Source organism: Dendrobates tinctorius, unplaced genomic scaffold, assembly GCF_039654945.1.
Source record: "Dendrobates tinctorius isolate UK_male_01 unplaced genomic scaffold, ASM3965494v1 ptg000022l, whole genome shotgun sequence".
NCBI classification, from domain to species: Eukaryota; Metazoa; Chordata; class Amphibia; order Anura; family Dendrobatidae; genus Dendrobates; species Dendrobates tinctorius.
In genome coordinates, this window is record NW_027361690.1 from 85,544,373 (window position 1) to 85,569,986 (window position 25,614).

Below are 25,614 nucleotides of genomic sequence, written 5' to 3' on the forward strand. Positions count from 1 at the left end.
ATGAAGTTCCTTATATAAAAGATAAATCAGATGAGAGGGAGGGTCCTGCAGTTGTAATAAAGCTTCCAACCATGTCGTGGGGGGGCGAGAAGTACGGTCGACCGAACGTCCCCGTATAAACGATCTCAACTGATTATACTCCATCCAGGAGAGTGTCCTATTGGGAAACTTTTCCCGTAAAGCATCCCATGTCGGAAAATTTCCATCCACCAGAACCTGTCCCAGTCGTAAGTCAGAAACTCCTATGCCAACCTAAATATTGGTCTCTGTGACATCCTGGAGGAAAATCCGGGTTACCAAATATTGGCGACAACGGATTCAGAGTGCTAATCAATTTCTTTTTATGTTTAACACGATTCCAAATCTGTAAAACTTCTCGAGTCAAGAAACCTGTTGGTCCCTTAAAATCGTTTGCAACCAGTTCAGTGCGTCGGATCCATGGAAGATGGCGTAATGGGACACCAAAAGATGTCTGTTCCAATTGAACCCATTGTTTAGAACGGTGGCCGAATTGCCAGTCAAACAAATGTGCAAGTAGGGAAGATCTATGATAGAGTTCCAGGTCGGGAAGGCCCGCACCACCTCTGGGCTTCGGGGCGGTTAAAATAGAGTATTTGAGACGAGGTTTAGATGTCTGCCAGATAAATCGGATTAACGCAGATCTAATGGTCTGGAAGAATGTCTTCGGCGGTGCAATCGGAAACCGCCTGGAACAGGTATAAGAACTTGGGAAGAATATCCATTTTAAATGAATTAATCCTGCCAAACCACGAGATGCTCTTCCGTCCGTATTCCCTCAACCGTTTCAGAGTCGACTCCAACAGGGGCACATAGTTTAGTTTATATAGGTCATTCGTGTCAGTAGGGATTTAACGCCCAAATATTGAATGGCCCCGGTTTTCCACCGAAAGGGAAAATTTCCCATAATTCTTGTGAGTTCTGTCTGTCCTAGGGATAGGTTAAGGGCTTCAGTTTTCTGAAAGTTAATTTTAAAATTACTGACTGCTCCATATTTTTGGAACTCTTCCATTAACGAAGGGAGGGTAATATGTGGCTGGGATATATACAGTAGGAGGTCATCCGCATAAAGAGAGACCTTATAATGAACACGGTCTACCCATAGACCGTGCACACTGGGGTCCTTCCTGATCGCCACCGCCAAATGTTCCATAACTATCGCATATAAAAGGGGCGACAAAGGGCACCCCTGCCTGGTCCCGTTCCCAATGGATATAGAGTCCGACATTGCTCCGTTAACCTTAACCCTTGCCGAAGGGCCAGAGTATAAGGCTGCAACCCTATGCAAAAAGCAATTTCCCAGGCCCATCTGTCGTAGGGCCAAGAACATGAAGCCCCAGTGTACACGGTCAAAGGCCTTCTCCGCATCCATCGACAGCACAACCAACGGCTTACACTTTGATTTAGCATATGCAGTCAAGATGAGGGTCTTACCTATGCCGTCTCTCGCCTCTCTTCCCCGCACGAACCCCACCTGGTCTGAATGTATTACTGAGGGCAAGAGAGGAGCTAGTCGGTTTGCTAGGATTTTTGCATCAACATTAATGAGAGATATTGGGCGGTAGTTTGTTACTATTTTAGGGTCCTTCCCTGGCTTCGGTATTACTGTAATAAAAGCCTCCAGAGATTGTGGAACGAACGGAGACTCAACTGTGATGGAGTTAAACACCCATGTCATAATGGGGATAAGTTGTTCTCGAAACATCTTATAAAAATGAGGGAAAAACCCATCCGGTCCCGGGCTTTTACCAGCCGGGGCATTTTGGATGGCTTCATCAATCTCTTCGGTCGTAAAGTCCGAGTCTAATGGAGTTGCCAAATCTGTGGCCAATGTAGGAAGGGCAGTGTCACGTATAAGATTCTATGTGTGGTTGAGGATCTAAGGGTGATTGAGGGGGACAATCTCCATTGATGTTATATAATGTATGATAATAACGCTGCACTATGTCCAAAATTTCTGTCGGGTTTGATGTTGTTTGGCCCCCGTTCTGCTGGAGAGAAAAAATGTATGTGGTCTGATTACGTGGGTGTAAAAATCTAGCCAACAGAAATCCACATTTGTTAGCGTGACTGTATAATATACTTTAAAGCGGTTTCTGTGGTGTCGATATTTTTCATTTAGTAGGTACTTCAGATCGTCTCTGCATTTAATCAGGTCAGTCAACGTTTCCGCCTCCTTATTCGTCTTATGCTTCATCTCTAACGTCAATATTTTTTCCGTCAAGTCTATAACTTCTTTACTTTTTGTTTCAAACGAGATCCATGTTTAATGAGAACCCCTCTAAGGATGCATTTAAGGGCTTCCCATTTAATAGGCATGGTAGTAGTATCATGTGCGTGGTCTTGTAGAAACTCTGCTATGGTAGACTTAATGTCGGCCACACAAGTATTATCTTTTAAAAGATTATCGTTCAATCTCCATGTCCCCTGTCATATCACTGAGTCAGGAGGACTAATGTCCAGAAAAACTGGAGCATGATCTGACCACAGAAAACTCCCGATAGAAGGTCTCGGGTTCCAGGCCAGTGCGCAATGACTAAGGAGAAAGAAATCTATCCTGCCTAATGAGTTATGTGGTGTGGAAAAGAACGTATAGTTTTTCTCATTGGGATTATAGAGTCTCCAGACGTCAGTGAGCCGTAAATGTTGGAGGTCCCTTTTCAAAGAGGACAGCTGACGAAGAGATAAGACTTTGCTGCCATGGAGTCTAGAGTCGGGTTAAGAGTCATGTTAAAGTCACCTCCCAGTATAACCACCCCTTCAGCAAACTCAGCCACGATCTTCAAGAAAGATCTAGCAGCTCGTATTTGGTCCCGGCCGGGGGCGTACCAACCCGCTATAGTATATGTGTATATGTGGTTGAAAAAAATCTGAATTTTCAAAATCACGTATCTGCCCTCCGCATCGACCAGGCGTGTCCAATATGGTATGCTGGAGGGATTTATGGAGCGCTATAGACACCCCTCGGGATCGTGAATTCGGGTTAGCACTATGGAACCAGGTTGTGTAATATCGATCATGAATATTAGGAATATGTCCAACTTTAAAATGTGTCTCTTGTAAAATCAACACATTTACTCTTTTCTTGTGCATACCATATAAAATGTGACCACTTCTGCGGGGTATTAAAGCCTCTAGTGTTCAAGGAGCCCAGTGTTATCTTTTGTGCAGCGGTCTTACCCGGCATTATAGCTGTAATTCGAGGTCGAGGATGTAAGTTTCGGCTACAGGGATGGATCGGCTTCGGAGTCCAACGCCTGCTGTTGAAGAGGGAGGGAAAGCTAACAAGGGAGGTGGGTATAGACAAAGAAAATAGATAAAAAGTTTAAAGACAAAGGTAAAGGAAATTTTAACAATACGAGTGTGGATAGACACACTCCAATAGACAGTTTAATCTGTTGGAGGTAAACATTAATAGCTGCGTGCCTCAGTGGCAAAACAGCGCCTCCAGGGGTTAAGTGTACAGCAAAAGAGTCGTCGGAGACACCGTCTCCCCCGGTTCCCAACCCCGTAATGATCTAACAGTCGTATTCCCTTTATATCGAAAACTTAACAGGTAAAGACCATGTGTATTTTATCTTAATTATAAACGAGTGAAACATATCCCATTTCTTAACCAGTTATAAGTACCCCATTCTGTAGCTCTGAACCAGTATAATCTTTTAGACAATGAATTATCCCTCAAAACAATCTCCAATTCAGGACAAGACATGTTAATCAGTCAGCCTCTCCTTCTGCTAGATGTATGCGCCCCGGTCCGTTGGGCCGTCCCACGCTGCTGATGAGGGTTCTGGCCTCTTCGGGGATCTTCCATTCTATAAAATGATGGTAAGGATGGCCAATCAGGAATATCCACTTCAGTTATATCCAAGGCGGCCGAGAATGCCGGAACTCCACTAGGATGACTCAAACGATGCACTCTGCCTCTCTTCTGAACTCGAAGACAAAACGGGAATCCCCAAGTGTAAGGAAGGTCGTGCCGCCGCAGCTCGTCCAAGAGGGGGCGAAGAGCTCTGCGTCTCTGTAGGGTCCATCTGGACAAGTCTAAGAAGAGCTGTATGCGAGATCCCGAGTGGTTTATGGGTTTTACTCTCCTGGCTGCTCCCATGACCGCATCTTTAAGTTGGTACTTGTGTACCCGGCATATCACATCTCTCGGAGGGTCTTGCTCGCCGGGACGTGGGCCCAAGGACCTATGGGCGCGATCCAGTCCTATGGGGCGTCCTGGGGCTTATCTAGTACAGAGTTAAAAATGCCTCTCAAAGTGGTGTTCAACTCCTGGGGGGGTATAGATTCGGGCAATCCCCTTACTCTTATATTATTTCTGCGTCCCCTATTCTCAGAATCATCCAGCATTTCTGCTAGAGTTTCCAACTGTCTAGCTTGAGCGGCTGTTACAGATTCCTGAGCCTCTATTCTTTCGTTCAAAGAGGCTAAAAGCTGGTCATGGGATTCCACTTTCTCACCACATTGTTGGATATCATCTTTTAGTATGGAAAGTTCAGCCTTATACGAGGATTCCAAACGGGCAATGTACTGCTCCATATCCTGCTTCGTCTGGATATCTTATCTTATTATATATTAGATTGAAATCAGCTCCCATTGGTGCTGCGGAGTGTCCTGTCAAAAAAGACGACGACTTCCCACACTGCGGTGTCAGGGATGCATCTGGTCGATGGAAAGGTGGAGGAGCTGTATTATACGGCAGGCCTGTTTGAGGAGCAGGAGATACTGTGTTATCTGCCTGTCCTTTCGTCATGGGGTCTGCTCCCCCCATTGCTGCAGTCATCCGTGGTATCCATGTCATTGTCTGGGGGGGGACACTGCCGCCTCTTTGTGGTGTGGGGGGTTCCACATTCATCTCCCCCGGGTTCCCGCCCGGCCCACCGGCTTGTGGTTGCGCTGGCCCGTCCGCGGGGCTCCCCTGTGAAGGACGGGTCTCCCGGGGCCCGGTGGATTTATTCTGGGGAGAGTGCCTCACCGTATGCGGGGCTCCTGCGGTCGTGCCACCAGCTCTCCCAGGGGGCCCCCTACGGTCCTCTGTCTCCCCGGACCGTTCTCCCACCACCTGCACCTTACTTCCTGTTAGCGGTGGGGCCTGCTGCGCTCTGCTCGCCGCGTCTGTCATGGCGCCCGCGGCCTTCCTTCTTCCCGCTCCTGTAAAGTAGCGTGGAATGCCTTGGGGAGCGCTGTCGGGTGCAGAAGGGCCTGCGGATGTGCTCCCCCTGGTCCTTCTAGCAGCCATCAGTGTATGGGGTATGTATTTCGGGCTCTGTTAGGAGAGCTCCCGCACCGGTGACCGACCCGAAGTGCGTCCTGACTCCTTGCCCGCCAAACCACACCCCCGCGAGGCCCGATTTTAAACCAGATTGAAGGAATTCCAATATGGCCGGAATGGAAAAACACCAGAGGTGATCGACCATGATCCTTGCACCACGAAAAGAAGGTTTTCCAGGTGCGGTGATAGATGCACATGGACACAGGCTTCCTAGCACTAATCATGGTGGAAATCATGTCGTGAGAGAACCCAGCCTGTGCTAAAATCCAGGATTCAACGGCCACGCCGTCAAAGACAGGGCCCCGGAGTTCTGGTGGTAAAATCGGGCCCTGCGAGTGTAGATCCATGCAATCTGGAAGTCGCCAGGGGACATTAGCAACTAGTTGTATTAGTTCTGCATACCATGCTCGGCGCGGCCAATCTGGTGCGACAAGGATCACTGGTACTCCCTCCGCTCTGATCTTCTTGATGACCCTTGGAAGCAAGGGAAGAGGAGGGAAGATGTACGGGAGCCGGAACCGGTGCCATGGCAGAACTAGGGCATCCTCTCCGATGGCGCATGGATCACACGATCGGGCAATGAACCGAGGAACCTTGATGTTTAGTCTTGAGGCCATGAGATCCACATCCGGAGTCCCCCAACGATGACAAATCTGTTGAAAAGACTTCTGGATGAAGAGACCACTTCCCCGAGGCAATACCTTGGCGACTGCGAAAATCTGCCGCCCAATTTTCTACGCGCGGCCCAATGAAGGATGTGACTCGCTTCGTGCACGGCCATCCTGATCCAGGTACCTCCCTGGTGGTTGATATACGCTACAGCCGTGGCATTGTCGGATTGGATCCCTATGTGACCTGCGAGGAGACTGTGGAAACTCCGTAGAGCTAATCTGATCGCTTGCATCTCCAAAATGTTGATGGGGAGACTGACTCTTGGGTTGACCAATGACCCTGTACCGTGTGGCGACGAAAGATCGCTCCCCAGCCGAGGAGACTTGCGTCGGTGGTTACTACCAACCATCCTACTGGGAGAAAAAACCTGCCTTGATTCAGGGAGGACCTCAGTGTCCACCACCTGAGGGATTGCCTGACCCGCAGGGACAGAGGGATCTGACAGTCCAGGGAGAACGGGTTCTTGTCTTAAGCTAACAGCAACGCGTCTTGTAAGGGACAGAGGTAGAACTGTGCAAATGGAACTGCTTCCATTGCTGACACCAACTTTCCTAGCACTCTCATGCCGAAATGAATGGAGTGAGAAAACAGTCGCACTGCATGTTGTAAGGCTTGGGTCTCTCCTGGAGGGAGAATGACCAACCCGCGGGAAGTGTCCAAGATCATCCCTATAAGGGGAATCTGCTGAGCTGGTTTTGGGATAGACTTTGCAAAGTTTATCTTCCACCCCATGCGAGAAAGTGAACTTACTGTTATCCATGGATTCCTTGCAGGTTGGAAGGGACGGACCCTGGATGAGCAGGTCGTCCGGATACGGTAACACCACCACTCCCAGAGAGTGGAAAATGGCCATGATAGCCGCCATGACCTTGGTAAAGAGCCTGTGGGCGGTGACGAGTCTGAAGGGCAAGGCAACGAACTGGAAGTGTTCCTTGTGAATTGCAAAACGCAGGAACTGCTGGTAGGACAGGCAGATCAGAAAGTGAAGGTAAGCGACCTTGATGTTGATGGATGCTAGGAACTCTCCCTTTTTCCATGGAAGCGACAACTAATCGGAGAGATTCCATTCGGAATCACCGTACCCTGACAAACTGATTTAACAGTTTGATACCCAGAATGGGTCACATTGTCCCGTCCTTTTTTGGAAACAGAAAAAGGTTTGAATATAATCCTCTGAACCTTTCGCGATGAGGGACCGGAATGATGACTCCGACCCTTAGCAGAGCTTGAACAGCCCGAAGGAGGGCTCTCGTCTTTCCCTTGGGGGGAGAGGAAAGGAAAAACCAAGTTGGAGGGGGGAGAAGAAAATTCTCTCTTGTATCCGGAGGACACCAGCTCCCTGACCCACTTGTCATCATTGGGTACTTCTATGAGATTTGGTTTCCCTATATCCAGAAGCCCTAGGTCAAGGTTTCCAAGAGCGGCTAGGTCTGTATGAGACCTGGGAGCCTCTGTCTCCGCGCGGGGACTGACCTGATCCGGAAGAGAAGGTAGAGGAGGACCAACCGGAATTGTTGCGAGAAGATCGAAAACTCATCGGCCGAACAGCCCCTATTGTTGAGGAAGGAATTTAGTTTTTCCCCCCGGTAGTATCGGAAATGAGTTGGTCCAGTTTCTCACCAAAACAACGACCCGTTTGAATGGTGAGAGAAGACAACGGTCTTTTAGGTGTGGCATCCGCCCGCCAGCCGTGGAGCCATAGGGCTCTTTTAACGGAGATCACATTAGCGGCCGTTTGAGCAGCGCAATTGGCGGCATCAAAAGAAGCATCTACTACAAAGTCAGCTGCGTGAATTATCTGCCTGGTGACAGTGGTTGCCTCTGGAGGAAGATTGGTGCCTTGGAAGGAAGTAATCAAGACTTCTGCTCAAGCGGCCATTGCCTTAGTGACCCAAATTGCCGCGAGAGATGGAAAAAAACGCTGCTCTTGAAGCTTCAAAAAACTGAATGGGCAAGGTAGTCAATTTGACAAGCGGAGGGGTTTCTGACTGAGGAACCCTCAGAAACAGACAGGAACGTTTTAGAAGCAAGACGCGATACAGGAGGGTCCACCGGAGGGGACAGTAACCAATCCTACATTAGGTCTGGATGAAAAGGGTATTTAGCCTGAGTAGACTTTTGCCCGGTGAACCGCTCATGTGGCCGATCCCTATGTTACTGGACGGCTGGTAAATAACATGCGCACACGTTAGGTTTCCTTAAATGAGCTAGGGTGTGCTGGAGTGGGAATATTTTCCTCATCCAACCTCAGAATCCTGTTGACTGATTCTATAAGAGAATCAAGCGACTCTTGATCAGTTGGGGGATTCTGAGGGGCTGACGTGTCAGATTCGAATTCTTAGCCATGCTCGCTGTGAACCTCAGGAGAGGGTGAGCGAGAGACAGGAGTCACCGATGCTGAGGCGCTGACCGTCCCTTGGACGAGTATGGTCCCTGCTGGGGGATGGTTCCCGGCCAACGCCAGAGCCCTCCACGGGAGGCAAGGACACTTTCTGCCTGGGTCAGAGACTCCACCGTCCGTGACAGGGGCGCAGCCCACTCAGGGTTACTAAACGCAGGAGGCCCATCAGCAGCGGCAGCGAGGGACATTGGAGCGTAGGTCAGAGCGCAGTCCGGGTCGCAGTCCGTGTATAACGGATTAGTCTGTACACTGGGTAAGGCAGACTTGCAAGTGGTACACACGGTAAAAAACTCAGTGTGCTTTTTAACAGCCCGTTTAGCCTCCTTAGATTGAGGCATAGCGATCCTGAAAGGGTTAACGGCAGAGTCTGTCTGCAGCTGCAGGTAATGTGCCGTGAAGGGGTAAAGCTTTAATCTGAGGGCAGATGTGCTGGGTCCCCCGGGAGGAAAAAACGGTGGCCTTGTGGTGTCACCCGGTATCCGGCTGTCCAGAGCAGGCATAGGGCTCATGAAAGGGTTAACGGCAGCTGAAAACATGGCCCCCCCGAGAATAGAATTGCGCGTCTCGTAAGCAATGAGAGGCGCTAAGAGGGGGCGGCGACGTTAGCACAGGCGGCGCTAATCAAATTGCGGCCTAGTCGGCCGGAAAAGCCGGGGACTAAATTTTTGGCCTACCCGCGGTAGGCGCCGGAGGGTGGCGCCATTCAAATTGCGGCCTAGCAGGCCGGAAAAGCCGGGGACTAAATTTTTGGCGTACCCGAGTGCCGAGAGCGAGGGGAGGAGCCGTGATGGAGCGCCGGTGCACCACCGCTGACGTTAAGCGCTTCTCCCAGGGGGCAGGACCCGACCCCATAACGCACTCCTGTGCTCAGGCAGGTCGTCGCTGTCCGGGGTCTTCTTGCCTCATCCTCCGGGCAATGTAGCAGAGCTGGAGGAGGTCTTAAAGGGGTGTGCTCAATCGATCCACCCTGTGGTAGGGGGATGGAGAGCTCTGGGGCTGATTCAGGGCATCCGAAAAAGCGCTGCACAAGTCTTTCTCCATGCACTCCTGTGCTACGTCCTGTTGCGCTTGCCCTCATATCCGTGGAGTACCAACCGTAAGGGAACCATTGTCAGAGGAATCAGCCCTGTTCGTCGCAGGAAAGTGTACGGGGAGGTATAGTCCGCGTCCTTGCCTGTTGTTGGTTCGGGGGAGAGCGGGTCGTAGAAAGGAACCGTCGCCCCCTTCACTCCGTTAATTAAAAAATAAAAATTTACAGAAAATTCAAAAATAAAAACGGTGGGGTCTGAAACCAGACCCAAGTGCCTCCTACAGACACTAAGCAAAGAACTGGAGAAATCTTAGCCAGTGAGAGGGTGTATACTGCAGGGGAGGAGCTAACTTTTTTTCTGGTTTACTTAGTGTCCTCCTAGTGGCCAGCAGCATAACACCCACTGTCTCTGTGTCCCCCAATGAGGCGTAGGAGAGAACCAACTGTCTGCTATATCCTTCTATTAACCAATGAAACACTTAGCTATAACTAAAGCCAGAAAGTCAGTTCTGGCTGGAAAATTGTGGCTTATACGGTTCCAGTTATTGCCCAAAATTGCTTTATATAGCAACCCCACCAAAGAAAGTTCTTATTTGGATGATGGCCAAAGTGACCGTTACTTTCAGAGTGCTACATTTTTATTTGGTTAAAAGGTTTGTTCTCTTACCCGATCCACCATAAAATCAATGGCATCGGCCATTACCGGATCCACAGGGCCAGAAGAAAAGTTTCCCAGGACAATCTTCTTAAGCATAAATGCTGGCATTAACCAAAAGCTGCAAAAAATACAAAAAACGACATGAGACACGATGGTTGTGCGTAATATTCCTCTAAAGAAAGCAATAAATTATTATGGTCACCTGTTTGCTGTCCAAGTCTGGTTGAAAATGGAAGTGTCGCTGAAGGCGTTGCACAAGACGAGCGACTGGACCCTGGGAGACTTGTGTGTGTACTCTGCAAATTTCTGGGCCAGAAAACCACCAAGAGATGCACCAAATATATGAACCTACACACAGGGAATATGAGAAGGACTGAGGATTAGTAAAATATTGACATATCAATCATCTACCAACATCCATATAACACAAGCATTAATGAATAAAACATTAAAATTTAAAGACAATTTAAGGAATAACTGAGGAGAATAAGACCATCCCTGAATGCATGACTGATGAGAGTCATTACTATCGCTGCACAAGAGGAATAGGTCAGTGACAAAAAAAAGCGATGGGAAGTAAATGGACCCTAATATAGCAAAAAGAATAATTTCAGAACTTTTTCCTCTTTTAATGTCACCTGTAGTCTGTACAATTCAATTGAAACAAACAATTTTAAAAGGGAGAAAATAAAAATAAGAAAACTAGAACAATGGATGCATAAGTGTGAACACCCGCTTATAAATGAGGATGTGGGTTGTGTTCAGAATTAAGGCCCCTTTACATTTAGCGATGCACCAGCGATCCCGACCATGATACGACCCGGTCAGGATCGCTGGTGCATTGCTAAATGGTCGCTAGCGAGATGCCGCCAGTCGCGGAGCCATAGGGCTCTTCTAATGGAGATCGCATTAGCTGCAGTTTGGGCAGCGCAATTGGCGGCATCAAAAGAGGTGTCCACTACAAAGTCTGCTGCGTGAATTATCTGCCTGGCGACCGTGGTTGCCTCCGGAAGATTGGTGCCCTGGAAGGAAGTAATCAGGACTTCTGCCCAAGCGGTCATTGCCTTAGTGACCCAAATTGCCGCTAAAGATAGAAAAAGCGCTGCTCCTGAAGCTTCAAAAACTGAACAGGCAAGGTAGTCAATCTGACGATTGGAGGGGTTTCTGATTGAGGAACCCTCAGAAACGGATAGAAGCGTTTTTGAAGCAAGACGCGATACAGGCGGGTCTCCACCGGGGGTGGTGGTAGACTTTTGCCCTGTGAACTGCTTATGCGGATGATCTCTATGTTTCTGGACAATTTCCTTAAAGTCTGGATGGCTGGTAAATAACCTGCGCACACGCTTGGTTTTCCTAAGTGAGATAGGATGTGCTGGAGCGGGAACATTATCTCATCCAACTTCAGAATCCTGTTGACTGATTCTATAAGAGAATCAAACTACTCCTGAACAGTTGGGGGAATTCTAAGGGGCTGACGTGTCAGATTCGAGTTCAGCGTCGTGCTCACTGAGAACTCCAGGAGAGGGAGAGCGAGAGACAGGAGGTACAGATGCAGAGGCGCGAACAGGACTAGGGGACGCGTCATGGGTCCGCTTTCTAGAGACCTGACCATCCCTTGACCAAGTACGGCCCCTGCTGGTGGACGGTTCCCTGCCGACGCCAGAGCCTTCCTCGGGGCGGGAGGACGCCTTCTGGCTTAAAGAGTCCTCCCGGAGGGAGAATATAGCCTGGGTCAGAGACTCCACCGACCGTGACAGGGACGCAGCCCACTCAGGGGTACTAAAACGCAGGAGGCCCGTCAGCAGCGGCGGCGAGGGGCGATTGAGCGCAGGTCAGGTCGCAGTCTGTGCATAACTGATTAGTCTGTGCACTGGGTAGGGCAGACTTGCAAGTGGTACACACGGTATAAAAAAAAGCAGTGTGCTTTTTAGTCGCCCGTTTAGCCTCCTTAGATTGAGACAGCGCACTCCTGAAAGGGTTAACGGCAGAGTCTGCTGCAGCTGCAGGGAGCGTGCCAGGAAGGGGTTAAGCTTTAATCTGAGGGCAGATGCAGCTTACCCGGTCCTATGCTGTGTCCCCCGGGAGGAATAGCGCGTCTCGTCAGGGATGAGAGGCGCCAGGGCAAGGGAGCGGCGATAATAGCGCGGGCGGCGCTATTCAAATTGCGGCCTAGTAGGCCGGAAAAGCCGGGGGGCTACATTTCTTTGCCTACCGGCGTTAGGCGCTCGTGGACGGGGCGGCGCTATTAAAATTGCGGCCTAACAGGCCGGGAACTAAATTTTTCGTGCTACCCGTTGTAGCGCCGCGGGGGGGGGGGGGGGGGCGATGGGGGGCCGGTGCACCGCCGCTGACGCTACGTCAGCGCTTCTCTCGGGGGCCAGGACCCGACCCCATCTCCTGGGCTGATGTAGCAGAGCTGGAGGAGTTCTTAAAGGGGCCATGCTCAATCGATCCATCCTATGATAGGTGGATGGAGAGCTATGGGGCTGATTCAGGGCCTACGTACGCGCTGTCCAGTCTTCTCCATTGCGCCTGCCCTCATATCCGTAACCGCTGTCCATGGAATCCCGAACTCTGGTCGTGGGGATCATCGCCAAAATTGCTAGAGGAATCAGCCCCAAACGTCGCAGGAAAGTGTACGGGGAGGTATACTCCGCGTGCTTTCCTGTTGGTTCGGGGGAGAGCGGGCCGTAGAAAGGAACAGTCGCCCCCTTCACTCCGTTAATGAAAAAAATAAGAATTTAAACTGTGTTCCAAATTATTATGCAAAAAGAGTTTAGGAGTGATAAGGTTAGAATTCTTTTTGTTTGTCATTTAAACTCATTGATGGTGATGTGTGGCAGGGCTCTTTATATCACTGAAAGCAATTGCAGATACCTGTGCAAATTAGTTTGACAGGTGTGTCCAAATAAAGGCAAGACTACTTAAGAAGGCTGTTCCACATTATTAAGCAGCCTACATTTTTTGCCAAAATGGGAAAGAAAAAGGATGTCGGCTGCTGAGAAGCAACAAATTGTGGAGTATTTAGGTCAAGGCATGACTACAATCAACATTGCCAAGACACTTCATCGTGATCATCGCACAATCAAGAAGTATGTAGCCGATTCCCAGCACACACGTGTGTGTGCTGATAAGGAAAAATTGAGGACTCTTTCCAACAGGCAATTGCATCAGGTTAAAAGAGCAGCTGCAAAAATGCCTTATCATAGCAGCAGACAAGTTTTTGAAGCTGCTGGTGCCTCCAACGTCCCCCGAACAACAAGATGCAGGGTCTTTCAGAGGTTTGCAGCTGTGCGTAAGCCATCCTGTCGACCACCTCTATCCACTGCACAGAAGCAGAAACGGCTCCAGTGGGCCAAACGATACATGAAGACTGACTTCCAAACTGTTTTGTTTACCGATGAGTGCCGTGGAACGCTCGATGGTCTAGATCAGGGGTCCTCAAACTACGGCCCGCGGGCCACATGTGGCCCGCAAAGGACTTTTATCCGGCCCCTGGCCAGGCTGACATTAACCACACTGATTGCACCGCCCTCACTGCCGTGGTGAACCAATCAGCGCTGCAGCCGTGATGAACCAATCAGCGCTGCAGCTCACAAACACTGCCACCCCCCGACACGCCCACTAAAGAACTAGACTGCAGAGTGCAAACTCGCGGGCGGGACGAGGCGCCGAGGAAAGGCGTTGTGAAGAGCTCAATATGCAGCAGAGACCACACAGACGACGTGATTGTCATCACGACGCCTGCGTGGCCTAATGACGTCACGCCGCCTGTACCGGGAGACAGACAAGCGGGCGCCTCTTCAGAATAGCGGGGGACATAGGTGAGTACTGTTTTTTTTTTTTCTTTTTAACTCCGGGTCCTATTGGGGACCTGTGCTGCAAAATGGGGACGTTTACCTGCCTACTAGGGACCCGTGCTACGTATTGGGGACCTGTGCTACCTACTGGGGACCTGTGCTGCCTATTGGGGACATTTACCTGCCTATTGGGGACATTTACCTGCCTATTGGGGACATTTACCTGCCTATTTGGGACCTGTGCTGCTTACTGGGGACATTTACCTGCCTTTCAGGAACCAATTCTGCCTCTTGGGGATTCTTGCACCACACTAGTCTGAGCCTGAGGTAAAAGTGGAGTTCCACCAATATGGGCACTGGTGAGGCAGCATTGATGGGCACTGATCAGGCTGCATTGATGGGCAGTGCAGTCTGTCTCTGTATGGGCAATTTTATTGCTGGTATATTGTTTTTGTAGCGCTGTATATATGTTGGTATTTTACTAATAGCAATTTTGAATCCCTAGGAAACAATGATATCAAGAAAGAGAAAAAATTGACTTGAAGTGTAGGATATTCGAAGAACCCAAAAGAATCGGTAAGTTTGATGATTTAACTTTACTTCTTCATTTTTAATATTGTATTTGTTCCTATTTTGTTTTATGATTTCTAAATAAGATATGTGCAGTGTGCATATGAATTTGGTGCTAATTTTTTTTAAACTATATTCCGGCCCACCAATGGTCAGAGAGACCGTGATCTGGCCCCCTGTTTAAAAAGTTTGAGGACCCCTGGTCTAGATGGATGGAGTGGAGGATGGCTGGTTGATGGACACCCCATGAAAACACGGCTAAGGCGCCAACAAGGAGGAGGTGGAGTAATGTTTTGGGCTGGAATCATGGGGAGAGAGATTGTCAGCCCCTTTAGGATCCCTGAAGGGGTAAAGATGAACTCCATAATCTATGTGGAGTTTCTAAAACAGCAATTCCTGCCATGGTTCAAGAGGAAGAACCGTACTTTCCGCAGCAAGATCATTTTCATGCATGGGGATAATGCACCGTCTCATGCTGCAAATAACACATCTGCATCTCTGGCTACTATGGGCATAAAAGAGGACAAACTTATGGTGTTGCCACCATCTTCCCCTGACCTCAACCCCATTGAGAACCTCTGGAGCATCATCAAAAGGAGTGTCTATGATGGCGGGAGGCAGTTCACATCTAAGCAACAGCTCTGGGAGGGTATTCTGTCCACATGCAAAACAACTGAAGCACAAACCATCCAAAAACTGACAAATTCAATGGACGAGAGAGTTCAGAAGCTTCTTTCGAACAAGGGGTCCTATGTGCAAATGTAACATCACCTAGAATAAAGTTTTGACATGAAAACTGTTTGATTTCATTTTGTAATAAGCTGATAATGCTTATAATTTCACAACTGACCATTTTTTGTTCAAAATAAAAAGGTTGAAAACTGCTGTGCATAATAATTTGGAACATGCATTGAGTGTTTATTATTTTGAAAAATATACTGTTTTCATAGGCAGTTTGTTCAAAAACATTGCAATTATACTAGAATAGTAGATGACTTGAAAATAACAATGACTGCAATTCATATAGGTAATTTAGAGAAAATATGAGGAAATATTTTTTGCATAATAATTTGGAACACAGTGTACAGAAAAATTCAAAAATAAAATAAAAACGGTGGGGTCTGAGACCAGACCCAAGTGCCTCCTACAGACACCAAGCATGAACTGGAGATATCTCATCCAGCGAGAGGGTGTATACTGCAGGGGAGGAGCTAACTTTTTTTCTGGTTTACTTCGTGTCCTCCTAGTGGCAAGCAGCATAACACCCACTGTCTCTGTGTCCCCCAATGAGGCGTAGGAGAAATTGCAAAAACAATATTTGATTCCGATCGTATTTGGAACCAAATAAATTTGCTCATCTCTAGTAAAAATGAAATTATTATTTTTTTTTTTCACTGCTCAATTGTACAAAATTCTGACACACCTGTGGTGATCACTGCACCCTTAGATGAATTCATTCAGGAGGTTTAGTTTGACAAATGGGGTCATTTATGAAGTGGGGGGTGGTTTCTGCTATTCTGGCACCTCAGGGGCCCTGCCAGTGGGTCATGGCACCAGCAAACCATAACAGTAACATCTGCACCAAATTATGGCCCTCCTTGCCTTTTGGGCTTAGCACGGTGCTTGAAAAGTATTTGCCGATGACATTTAGGGCATTGGTGTACGCAAGAGAAATTGCACGACAAACTGAGGACCAATTTTCCTCTTAGCCCTTAAAAATTAAGGGCTAAAGCAACATTTTAGTGGTAAAAATGTAATTATTCTTTCTTCACCACCCAATGGCAAAAAAAATCTGTGAGGTCCATGTGGTGTCAACATGCTCACTGCACCTCTAGATGAATTCATTGTGGGGGTATAATTTGTAAAATGAAGTCAATTATGGGGGGGGGGGGGTTCTGCAAATGTGACATGGCACCCTCACACCACTCCAGGAAAATCTGAACTCCAATATGACACTTCTTCCCTTCTGAGCTTTGCGCTGTACCTCAAAAGTAGTATTCGACCACATAAGGAATATTGGTGTACTCAGAAGAAATTGCACGAGAAATATTGGGGTACATTTTCCTCTGCCATACTTGTGAAAATGAAAAAAATTGGGCTAAAACATTTTTTGTGGGAAAATTTTTCTCATTTTCACAGTTTAACATTATAAAATTCTGTGAAGCATCTGTGGATTCAAGGTGCTCATCACACATCTAGATACATTCCTTGAGAGGTTTAGTTTTTAAAATGGGGATAGTTGTGGGTGGGTTTCAACTGTTTAGGCACATCAGTGGCTCTCCAAACACAACATGGTGTACGTTAAGGATTCCTGCCAATTTTGTGCTCCAAAAGTGAAACGTCACTTCTTCCTTAATGAGCCCTGTTGTGTGCCTAAACAGTAGTTTTCCTCCATATATGGGGTCTGTTGTGAACTCATTTTCTGCTCCACCAGCTGAGAGTTCTCCTTCCGTTCTCCCTCTGGTGGTGACAGGAGGTAGTGAGGTTGGTTTAATTGGTAATGATCTGCCACCTGATGAGGAGGATAATGATTGGATCTCTGGAGTATCAGACTGGATATAAGACAGCCGACGCCCTATCCTGGTGCTGGTGGTTCAGTCTGCTTCTCAGGTCTTGGACTTCAGCTCTGTTCCAGTCTTCTCAAGTTAAGTTTGTTTTTGCTAATGTTCACACTTGCTCTTGTTGGTCAACTCAGTTTTTTGTGTGGTCAGCCAGCCCCGGCTGGGACTGTGCTGAATTTCCACTATTATTTATCTGTGTTTGCCAATTTGCCTTTTTGTCCTTTATTAGATTGGCCTCTTTTTGCTCTATCTCAGAATATTTCAGAGTGCTGATATAGTGGGAGAAGTCTAGTGACTCCAGGGTTAATTTTGTTATCAGAAGTGTTGGACATTATTTTGGTAGGGTTTTAGGCAGATTGCAGACAGTGTCTTTCCTTTCCTGTCCTTTCAAGTTAGTTTGGCCCCATCATTTACTCAGCCTATTTTCCTGCCTTTGTGTTTTCATCTTGTTGCACCGTCAATACATGTGGGGGGCTGTCTTTCCTTTGGGGTCTGCTCTGGGGGAGTTAGTTTTCCTCTTTTCTTACTTTACGCTTGTTTAGCTCTCCGGTTGTGACGAGGCATCTAGGACCATCGTAGGTACGCTCCACGACTGCTGCTAGTTGTGTGGTTAAGATCAGGGATCTGCAATCTGCATAGTTACCAACCTCTCTGGTATTCTGAGACTTAGCCTGTGTTGTTTTTTTCTCCTCGGTGACACATTCATAACAGGGGTCTATTTTCTCCTGTTACCCTTGTGAAAATAAAAAAATTTGGGAAAAAAAAAAAAGTTCATTTTTTTCCTTTTACACTGCATTAATTCCTAGGAAGAACTTGAAGGGTTAGTAAACTTTGTGAATGTGGTTGAGGACTCTGAATTTTAGAATGGGTATTTTATTTCACATAGGCACCCCAAAATTACAGGTGGGTCCCCAGCGGCTTCTCCCCGCACACTGACAGTGACTGACAGGTTTCTGCCTACGTGTGCATATAGGCAGAGACTTGTCAGTCGCTGTCAGTGGGCGGGGAGAAGCCACCAGGGACCCGCCTCCGTGGCTAATGTACAGCGTGGATCGGTCCCTGCTGTAAATAAAAGTATGTTCTTGTGTAAAACGATGCAGCATTTCAAAGTAACACGGGCAACATGTATCAGGTTCACTTTAAGTTGTTGAACAAAAAGCATTGAATTGTTAAACCTGTAGACTCACCTTATCCAAGTGCAGATCATCAAGAAGTTTTCTGAATCCATCACAGAATTCTAGATGATCCCAATATACAGGATACTGAAGCTGAAAGAGGCAGAACAGTGGTGGAAATATGTCGATAGGACAACTGGAGGGTGTAAGTGAATAAGAGGACTAAACATTCATATCATATGAAGATTAGGAACATGTACCAGAAGGTGTGGAGAGGCCTGCGTCCTAGGCACTGGTCAGCGCCAACACAGAGGAGTACTTACAGCAATAACTCTGTATCCCCAGCCGGTCAGCGCAAGGATCTGATGAAAGAAGATATCGGCTGTGCCACTGACTGGAGGGAGAAATATAATGGGGCAGCGCACACTTCGGGGGCCAGCATCATACAGAGACCAAACTTTACTGTCATCATCGTCCACAATGATCTGAAGCAAAAAGAGAATGACATTTATATAATCGCCATTAGGACTACCCTTATATAAAGATGACGATGACTCAAATCACCAAGCAAATTTGTCGTTACAAATCATAGTGCAGTGTACACTAAATTGGGCAAAATCACTAATGTGATCTTGTCACTGCAATTTCCCTGCTACCACAGTAGCAATTATATAGCATATTGGGGGTTAGTTACAGCAAAGAGAAGGGATCTCTGCCAGCTAAAAATGTAATATGACTATAGCCTTGCAGTACAAAAAAAAAAAAAAAAAAAAAAAAAAAAAAAAAAACATGGTAAGAACTTAAAGGAGTTGTCCAGTAAAAAGTTATCATCTATCCTAACTTATTGATTAGTGGGTGACTACCATTGGGATCCGTGCCGATCGGCAGAATAGGGATTTATCATCTCCATTAGAATGGAGTGGAAGTGCATGTGCTTGACCACCACTCCATTCATTTTCTATGGGGCTGCAAGCACTTTGCTTGGCTTTTCCCAGGCACTTCATAGAGAATGAATGGAGCAGCGATTGGACAGTCGATCCACCATTCCATATTGTAAGGGGATAAAAGTTCTCAATTCTGCCAATCGATGTGGATCCCACTGCTGGCTCACTCATGGTCAATGGACAACCAATTTTTTGGGGTAAAGATGCATTTACACTGGTCGATTATTGGGAAAGAACATTCCTAGGAACATTCATTTTCCAAAAATTGTATGGTATAAACAGGCTGCCGATCACCCAACGAAACAGCAAGATACTCTGTGTTGCTGATTGTTCTGTGGGCATGGCAATGCTGTCGGCTTATCCAATGAGGGTATTAAGAACAGTAAACCATTTTACAAGTACCAGTGTACACGCAGCCTTAGTCTCTTCACATTTGTGCTGGAGGCGATGAAAACCCAAGAGGCCCATTTAAAGTCAATTGGATCCAATCAGACATTGCAGGTACCAACTATGTCATGGATCTATCACTTTGCTTAATTTCTTTATTTTTCCGTCAACATGGCCGTGCGAGGGCTTATTTTTTGCGGGACAAGTTGTACTTTTGAATGACTTCATTGGTTTTACCATGTCGGGTACTAGAAAACGGGAAAAAAAATTCCAAGTGCAGTGAAATAGCAAAAAAGTGTGGGATTGCACTTTTTTTTTTTTTGCAAAGTTCACTAAATGCTAAAACTGACTTGCCATTATGACTATCCAGGTCATAACGAGTTCATATACACCAAATGTGTAGGTTCTTTTTTTTATCAAGGTGGTGAAAAAAATTCCAAACTTTGCTTATTAAAAAAAAAAAATTGCACCATTTTCTTAGACCCGTAGCATCTCCATTTTTCATGATCTCTGGTTGCGTGAGGGCTTATTTTTTGCACACCGAGCTGATGTTTCTAATAATACCATTTTGGTGCAGATACGATCTTTTGATAGCCCGTTATTGCATTTTAATGTGACGGCGACCAAAAAACGTAATTCTGGCGTTTTGACTTTTTTCTCACTCAATCCATTTAGCGATCAGGTTAATCCTTTTTTTTTTTTTTTTCATTGATAGATCGTGCGATTATCAATGCGATACCAAATATGTGTCAGTTTGATTTTATTTTGAATGGGGCGAAAGGGGGGTGATTAGAACTTTTATATTTTTAAAAACATTTTTCTTTAACTTTTGCCATGCTTAAATAAATAGTCTCCATGGGAGGCTAGAAGCTGCCATAGCCCGATCAGCTCTGCTACATAGAGGCGATGGTCAGATCGCCTCTATGCAGTAAAATTGATCACTTGCTATGAGCGCCGACCACTGGGTGGCGCTCACAGCAATCCGGATCTGAACCATAGAGGTCTCCAGGAGACCTCTGGTTGTCATGCCGGCACACCGGTGACCCGCGATCACGTGATACAGGTCACCGGTGTGCGTATTTCCGGCACAATTGCCGGAAGTGCTTGTTAAATGCCGCTGTCAGAGTTTGACAGCGGCATTTAACTAGTTAATAGCTAGTTAATAGATTGTGATTCCACCTGCAGCTAATGCGGGAACGTCAGCTGTTCAAAACAACTGACGTGTCCCGGGAAAGATGTGGGCTCACCGCCAGAGCCCACATCAAAGAGAGGGAGTCAAACATCGGCGTAAATGTAAGCCCGATGTCAGAAAGGGGCTAAGGACCGCCACTTTGTACATTAATGGCAGAGACTCTTAAAATCTGACATGCGTCACTTCATGAGGTAACAACTCTGGAAGGTGATCTGAAGTAGTTCTGTCTTGACATTCTACTTCATTTTAGTGGTAAATTTTGGTCGATTTCTATTTATGAAAATATCAACAATTTTACAACTATTAAACTTTGAATGTTTATGCCCTTAAACCAGATAGTTATACCACACAAATAGCTAATAAATAACATTTATCACATCTATTTTACAAAAGCATCATTTTTTTTTTTAAACATTTTTTGTTTGTTAGGAAGTTAGAAGAGTTAAATTTATCAGCAATTTTCCAACAAAAATTTCCCCATTTTTTTTTCTAGAGACTACAGCACATTTGAAGTGACTGACAGAAAATTCCCAAAAGTGACACCATTTTAAAAAACTGCACCGATCAAAACCACATTCAAGAAGTTTATTAACCCTTTAGATGCATCCCAGGAATTAAAACAAAGGGGGAAAAAAAAAATGAACATTTTACTTTTCCCCACAAAAATGTTGCTTTAGCCCAAAAATTGTCCATTTTCACAAGGGTAATAGGAGAAAATGCACCATACAATTCGTTGTGCAGTTTTGCCGGAGTACGCAGATATGCCGCATGTGGTGGAAAACTACTGCTTAGCTACACGTATCTAAACTACCATAGAGAACAGACTGACTTAGGCTACTTTCACACATCAGGTTTTCGGCGTCAGGCGCGATCCGGCGTCGTGCCGGAACGCCGGATCCGGCAAATGTTTCGTAAAACCGGATGTGACGGATCCGGTTTTCTGCCGGATCCGTCTTTTTCTTGACAGACAGAACCGGATCCGTCTCATCCGGTTCATCCGTTTTTCGACGGATTACGCCGGATCCGGTTTTTAAAATTGACCCTTGTGGCCTTCCGAACAGGATTGGCTACTGGAAAACTATATATAGCATGTTCCTACAGCCCTTCTTTGACAGGTTGTAGAGGAGAAAGTGCAGGTTGGAGAGAAGAGCAAGTTACTGGCGAAGATGGATGTTGTCATTGGAAATATTTTGAAGAATTTGGCGGATTTTACAGCGGAGGCGAATCGTTTGAGGGTGATTGTTCTGGAGGAGAGAGCGAGACAGCAGCGCATCAGGCATCGTAGACGACGTTTGTGGATCCACCCCATCACAGCCAAGAGAATGACGCGTGGGGTCTATTCTACACTATGCATGGACCTTCGACGAAACCCGGATAAATTTTTTGGATATGTTAGGATGAAAATGGAGAATTTTGATTACTTGGTGGAGCGCATTGCACACCTCATAAGAAAAGCGGACACCTATTGCCGCTTCTCTGTTTCACCCGCAGAGCGTCTGATGGTGACTTTAAGGTAAGCCACATTTATTGGATATGCTCGCATCAGAGCACACTTTCACTGCAATCTTGTTGGTGGTAGTTTGCATCTCCAAGTGTTATAGGTCAGTTTTGGTATGTAATGCTGTGATTTAAAACTAATTTATTGTTTTTTAATTCCCCACAGATTTCTTGCAACTGGAGAATCCCTTTCGTCACTGCATTTCCAGTACAGACTCGGGATTTCCACCATATCTGGAATTGTGAAGTACACATGCCGTGCACTGTGGGACTCCTTAGCTGAAGAGTTTTTACCAGAGCCCACAACAGAGAGGTGGATTGAAATTGCTGACAAGTTTCAACAGATATGTCAGTTTCCCAACTGCTTGGGCGCTGTGGACGGGAAACATATCCGCATTGTAAAGCCAGCTGGATCGGGATCGGAATATTTCAATTACAAGAAATATTTTTCAATTGTCCTCATGGCCATCGCTGACGCGGAATACAAATTTATTGCGGTTGATATTGGGGCCTATGGCCGCTCCAATGACTCTCAAGTTTTCAAACTGTCTGCCATGGGGCGTAAACTGTATGGAAACACCTTCCAGTTCCCACCACCTAGACCGCTGCCGCAAACATCTGGTCCACCTATGCCATTTGTCTGTGTAGGGGATGAAGCCTTCCAGCTGTCAGAACACCTTTTGAAACCGTACTCTAGCAGAGGATTGACAAGACCAAAACGCATTTTTAATTACCGCCTCACAAGAGCAAGAAGAATGGTTGAATGTACCTTTGGTATTCTGACAGCCAAATGGCGGGTCCTATTGACTGCGATCAACCTCAAGACAGAAACTGTGGACGAGGTGATCAAAGCGTGCGTGGTACTCCACAATTTTGTTATCTGCAAGGAACCCATTTCCATTGAGGACACCTCTGAAGAAACCACCTTGCAAGATTACCATGACATTACCACTAGAAGTTCTGTGACGGTTTCAGTAATGAGGGACAATTTTGCACTATACTTTATGTCACCTCAAGGCAGAGTACACTGGCAGGATGACAGAGTGTGAAAGATTTGTGCCCAACCAAACTTGTGTACCTTCTGTACCAACAGTATATACCTTTGCCAACCAAAGTTGGCTATCTTGTCATGGTCTCTATTTTTAGCTTTAGGCCACAGGTGTGTACCTGGTTGTGTTTTATGCAAAGTATTTCACCTTTTAACAAAAGTTGTGTACATTGTTAGGAAATCACCAACAATAAACACAACTTTTTAGGTGAAATACTTTGCTTCAAACACAACCAGGAACACAACTGTGGCAAAAAGCTAAAATTTACCCACAGTTATATACCTAGTTTTGAATACCATTTCACCTTTTAAATACCCTGTATTTAACCTTTTTCGCCGCAGAAAGAAATGACAGACAACCAGTGTAAAATAATTTAACTTTTATTGAAAAATGTTTTTTTTAGTAAACTTTTTTAAAATTTTAATAAACTTGTTTAATAAAACTTTGAAACTATAAAACTGAAACCATAAAACTGGTCATTTTTATTTAAATACACACATTATAAATCTGTGTAGTGTGTGGTGGAAATACTGCTGTAGGGGCTGCGGGACACTTCGACACTGGGAGTGTGGAGAGAGGACTGGGATCGTGGTGGGGAAGGAACAGTTAGAGGTGAAGGTGTGGAAAAAACTACAGAATGGGTGGACATGTGGGAAGCAGAAGAGGTGGTGGGTGGTGGAGTGGAGGGTTGGGCAGGGACTGTAGGAGCAGATGATGTTGATGGCAAGTTGTATGGGGAAGGAGTTTGGTACGGGGCAGGTTGCTGGAAGTGGGGAGATGTCTGGTACGGGGCAGGTTGCTGGAAGTGGGGAGATGTCTGGTACTGGTGAGTTTGCAGGTACTGGTGAGTTTGCAGGTACTGGGGAGGTTGCAGGTACTGGGGAGGTTGCAGGTACTGGGGAGGTTGCAGGTACTGGGGAGGTGGATGGTGCTGGGGAGGTGGATGGTGCTGGGGAGGTGGATGGTGCTGGGGAGGTGGATGGTGCTGGGGAGGTGGATGGTGCTGGGGAGGTGGATGGTGCTGGGGAGGTGGATGGTGCTGGGGAGGTGGATGGTGCTGGGGAGGTGGATGGTGCTGGGGAGGTGGATGGTGCTGGGGAGGTGGATGGTATGTAATAGGAGGGGGAGGATGGAAAGTGGCTGGAGGGGGTGTAGATGTAATAGGAGGGGGAGGATGGAAAGTGGCTGGAGGGGGTGTAGATGTAATAGGAGGGGGAGGATGGAAAGTGGCTGGAGGGGGTGCAGGTGGAGGAACTACTGTGGTGGGAGGAGGAGGTTGGGAGGTAACTTGCTGGAGAGCAGCGTGGCATGAATGCATTACATGCATCTGCTGGGCAGGAGAGAGCGTTTCCATGCGCTCCACAACAGACCTGAAAAAGGTGTGGTTTGGCGAAGATCTTGCTTCTGAATGCATGGTTTGCAGAAGTGTCTTCACCTCCAGAATGCTGGAGTTGATCTGCTGATAGCCTGCGGAGATTTGCTCTGACAAGACTTTTAGACAGTTCTGGAAAGATGCATTCAGATGCAAGAACTCTGGCGCATAAGTCTTTTCCTGACCCCTCTGCCGCTGCCGCCCAGTACCCGCAGGTGTACTAGAGGTGGCAGGGGCAGAAGGGTGGGGTAAAGGGAAAGCGATCTCCTCACCAGCAGCTTCATGTAATGTAGGCGGCCACGATGCTCCTGTGCTGGTGGATGGGACAGATGGGTCGAAAGTGTGGTAAGGCTGGGAAGGTGCAGATGTACCGGGGCGGTCGAAGTGTCCCTCGGTGCCGGTCTCCTCATGGATCGCCTCAGAAGGGTCCAATCGTGCAGGCTCCCGAGTGCTGCTCACCGTGCTGTGGAATAAAGAGAAAAAAAAACAATTAAAATACTGACATGGTATGGCCCTGGCTGAAAAAAAAAAATTTACATCTAACATTTTTTTTCACATGTGGTGTGTAATATTTACCTTCTGGTGACCATTGTTTCCCGGAGGAACGACAGGGCTTCTGCGTACTTGTACTTGCTCCTGCGTCCTCCAGATCCACTCGGGGCCCGCATCTCTTTATTGAACTCCTTCTTGAAACGATCCCTCACAGACCGCCACCGATTCACAATTCTGTTCCCTGAAACGAGAAAGGAGTGGTTAGTATACAACATCAGTGTTTCCCAAACTCCAGTCCTCATGTTTTCAGGATTTCCATAGTAAATAGAAATCCTGAACACATGATCCGTGGGGACCACGAGGACTGGAGTTCGGGAAACACTGGTTTACATCAAGCAACCGGTACTGTATATACTTACGCTCTGTAATCTGGGCCCGAACATCGAGGTCCTCCCAGCGGCCCACAAGGAGCGAACAGATTTCCTCCCAGAGTCGTCGGGTAACGATAAGGTCAGCGTGGCGGCGGTCAGCCATATTCCAGAGCGGCTCCCTTTCTCGGACGAGATCGATGAGGTGGT

General features: G+C 46.9%; 1 protein-coding gene across 4 annotated transcripts in view; it reads right to left on the bottom strand.

Moving 5' to 3' along the window:
* The window catches only part of SPG21 (SPG21 abhydrolase domain containing, maspardin), an 80,300-nt gene that overhangs the window by 12,128 nt on the left and 42,558 nt on the right, over positions 1 to 25,614 (bottom strand). For all 4 annotated transcript variants that reach the window (XM_073568845.1, XM_073568846.1, XM_073568842.1 and 1 more), the window contains exons 3-6: positions 18,427 to 18,588; positions 18,176 to 18,256; positions 10,260 to 10,405; positions 10,067 to 10,175 (exon numbers count right to left, since the gene is read on the bottom strand). In XM_073568845.1, the coding sequence (XP_073424946.1) occupies positions 10,067 to 10,175; positions 10,260 to 10,405; positions 18,176 to 18,256; positions 18,427 to 18,588 (498 nt within the window). The remainder of the gene's footprint in view (positions 1 to 10,066; positions 10,176 to 10,259; positions 10,406 to 18,175; positions 18,257 to 18,426; positions 18,589 to 25,614) is intronic.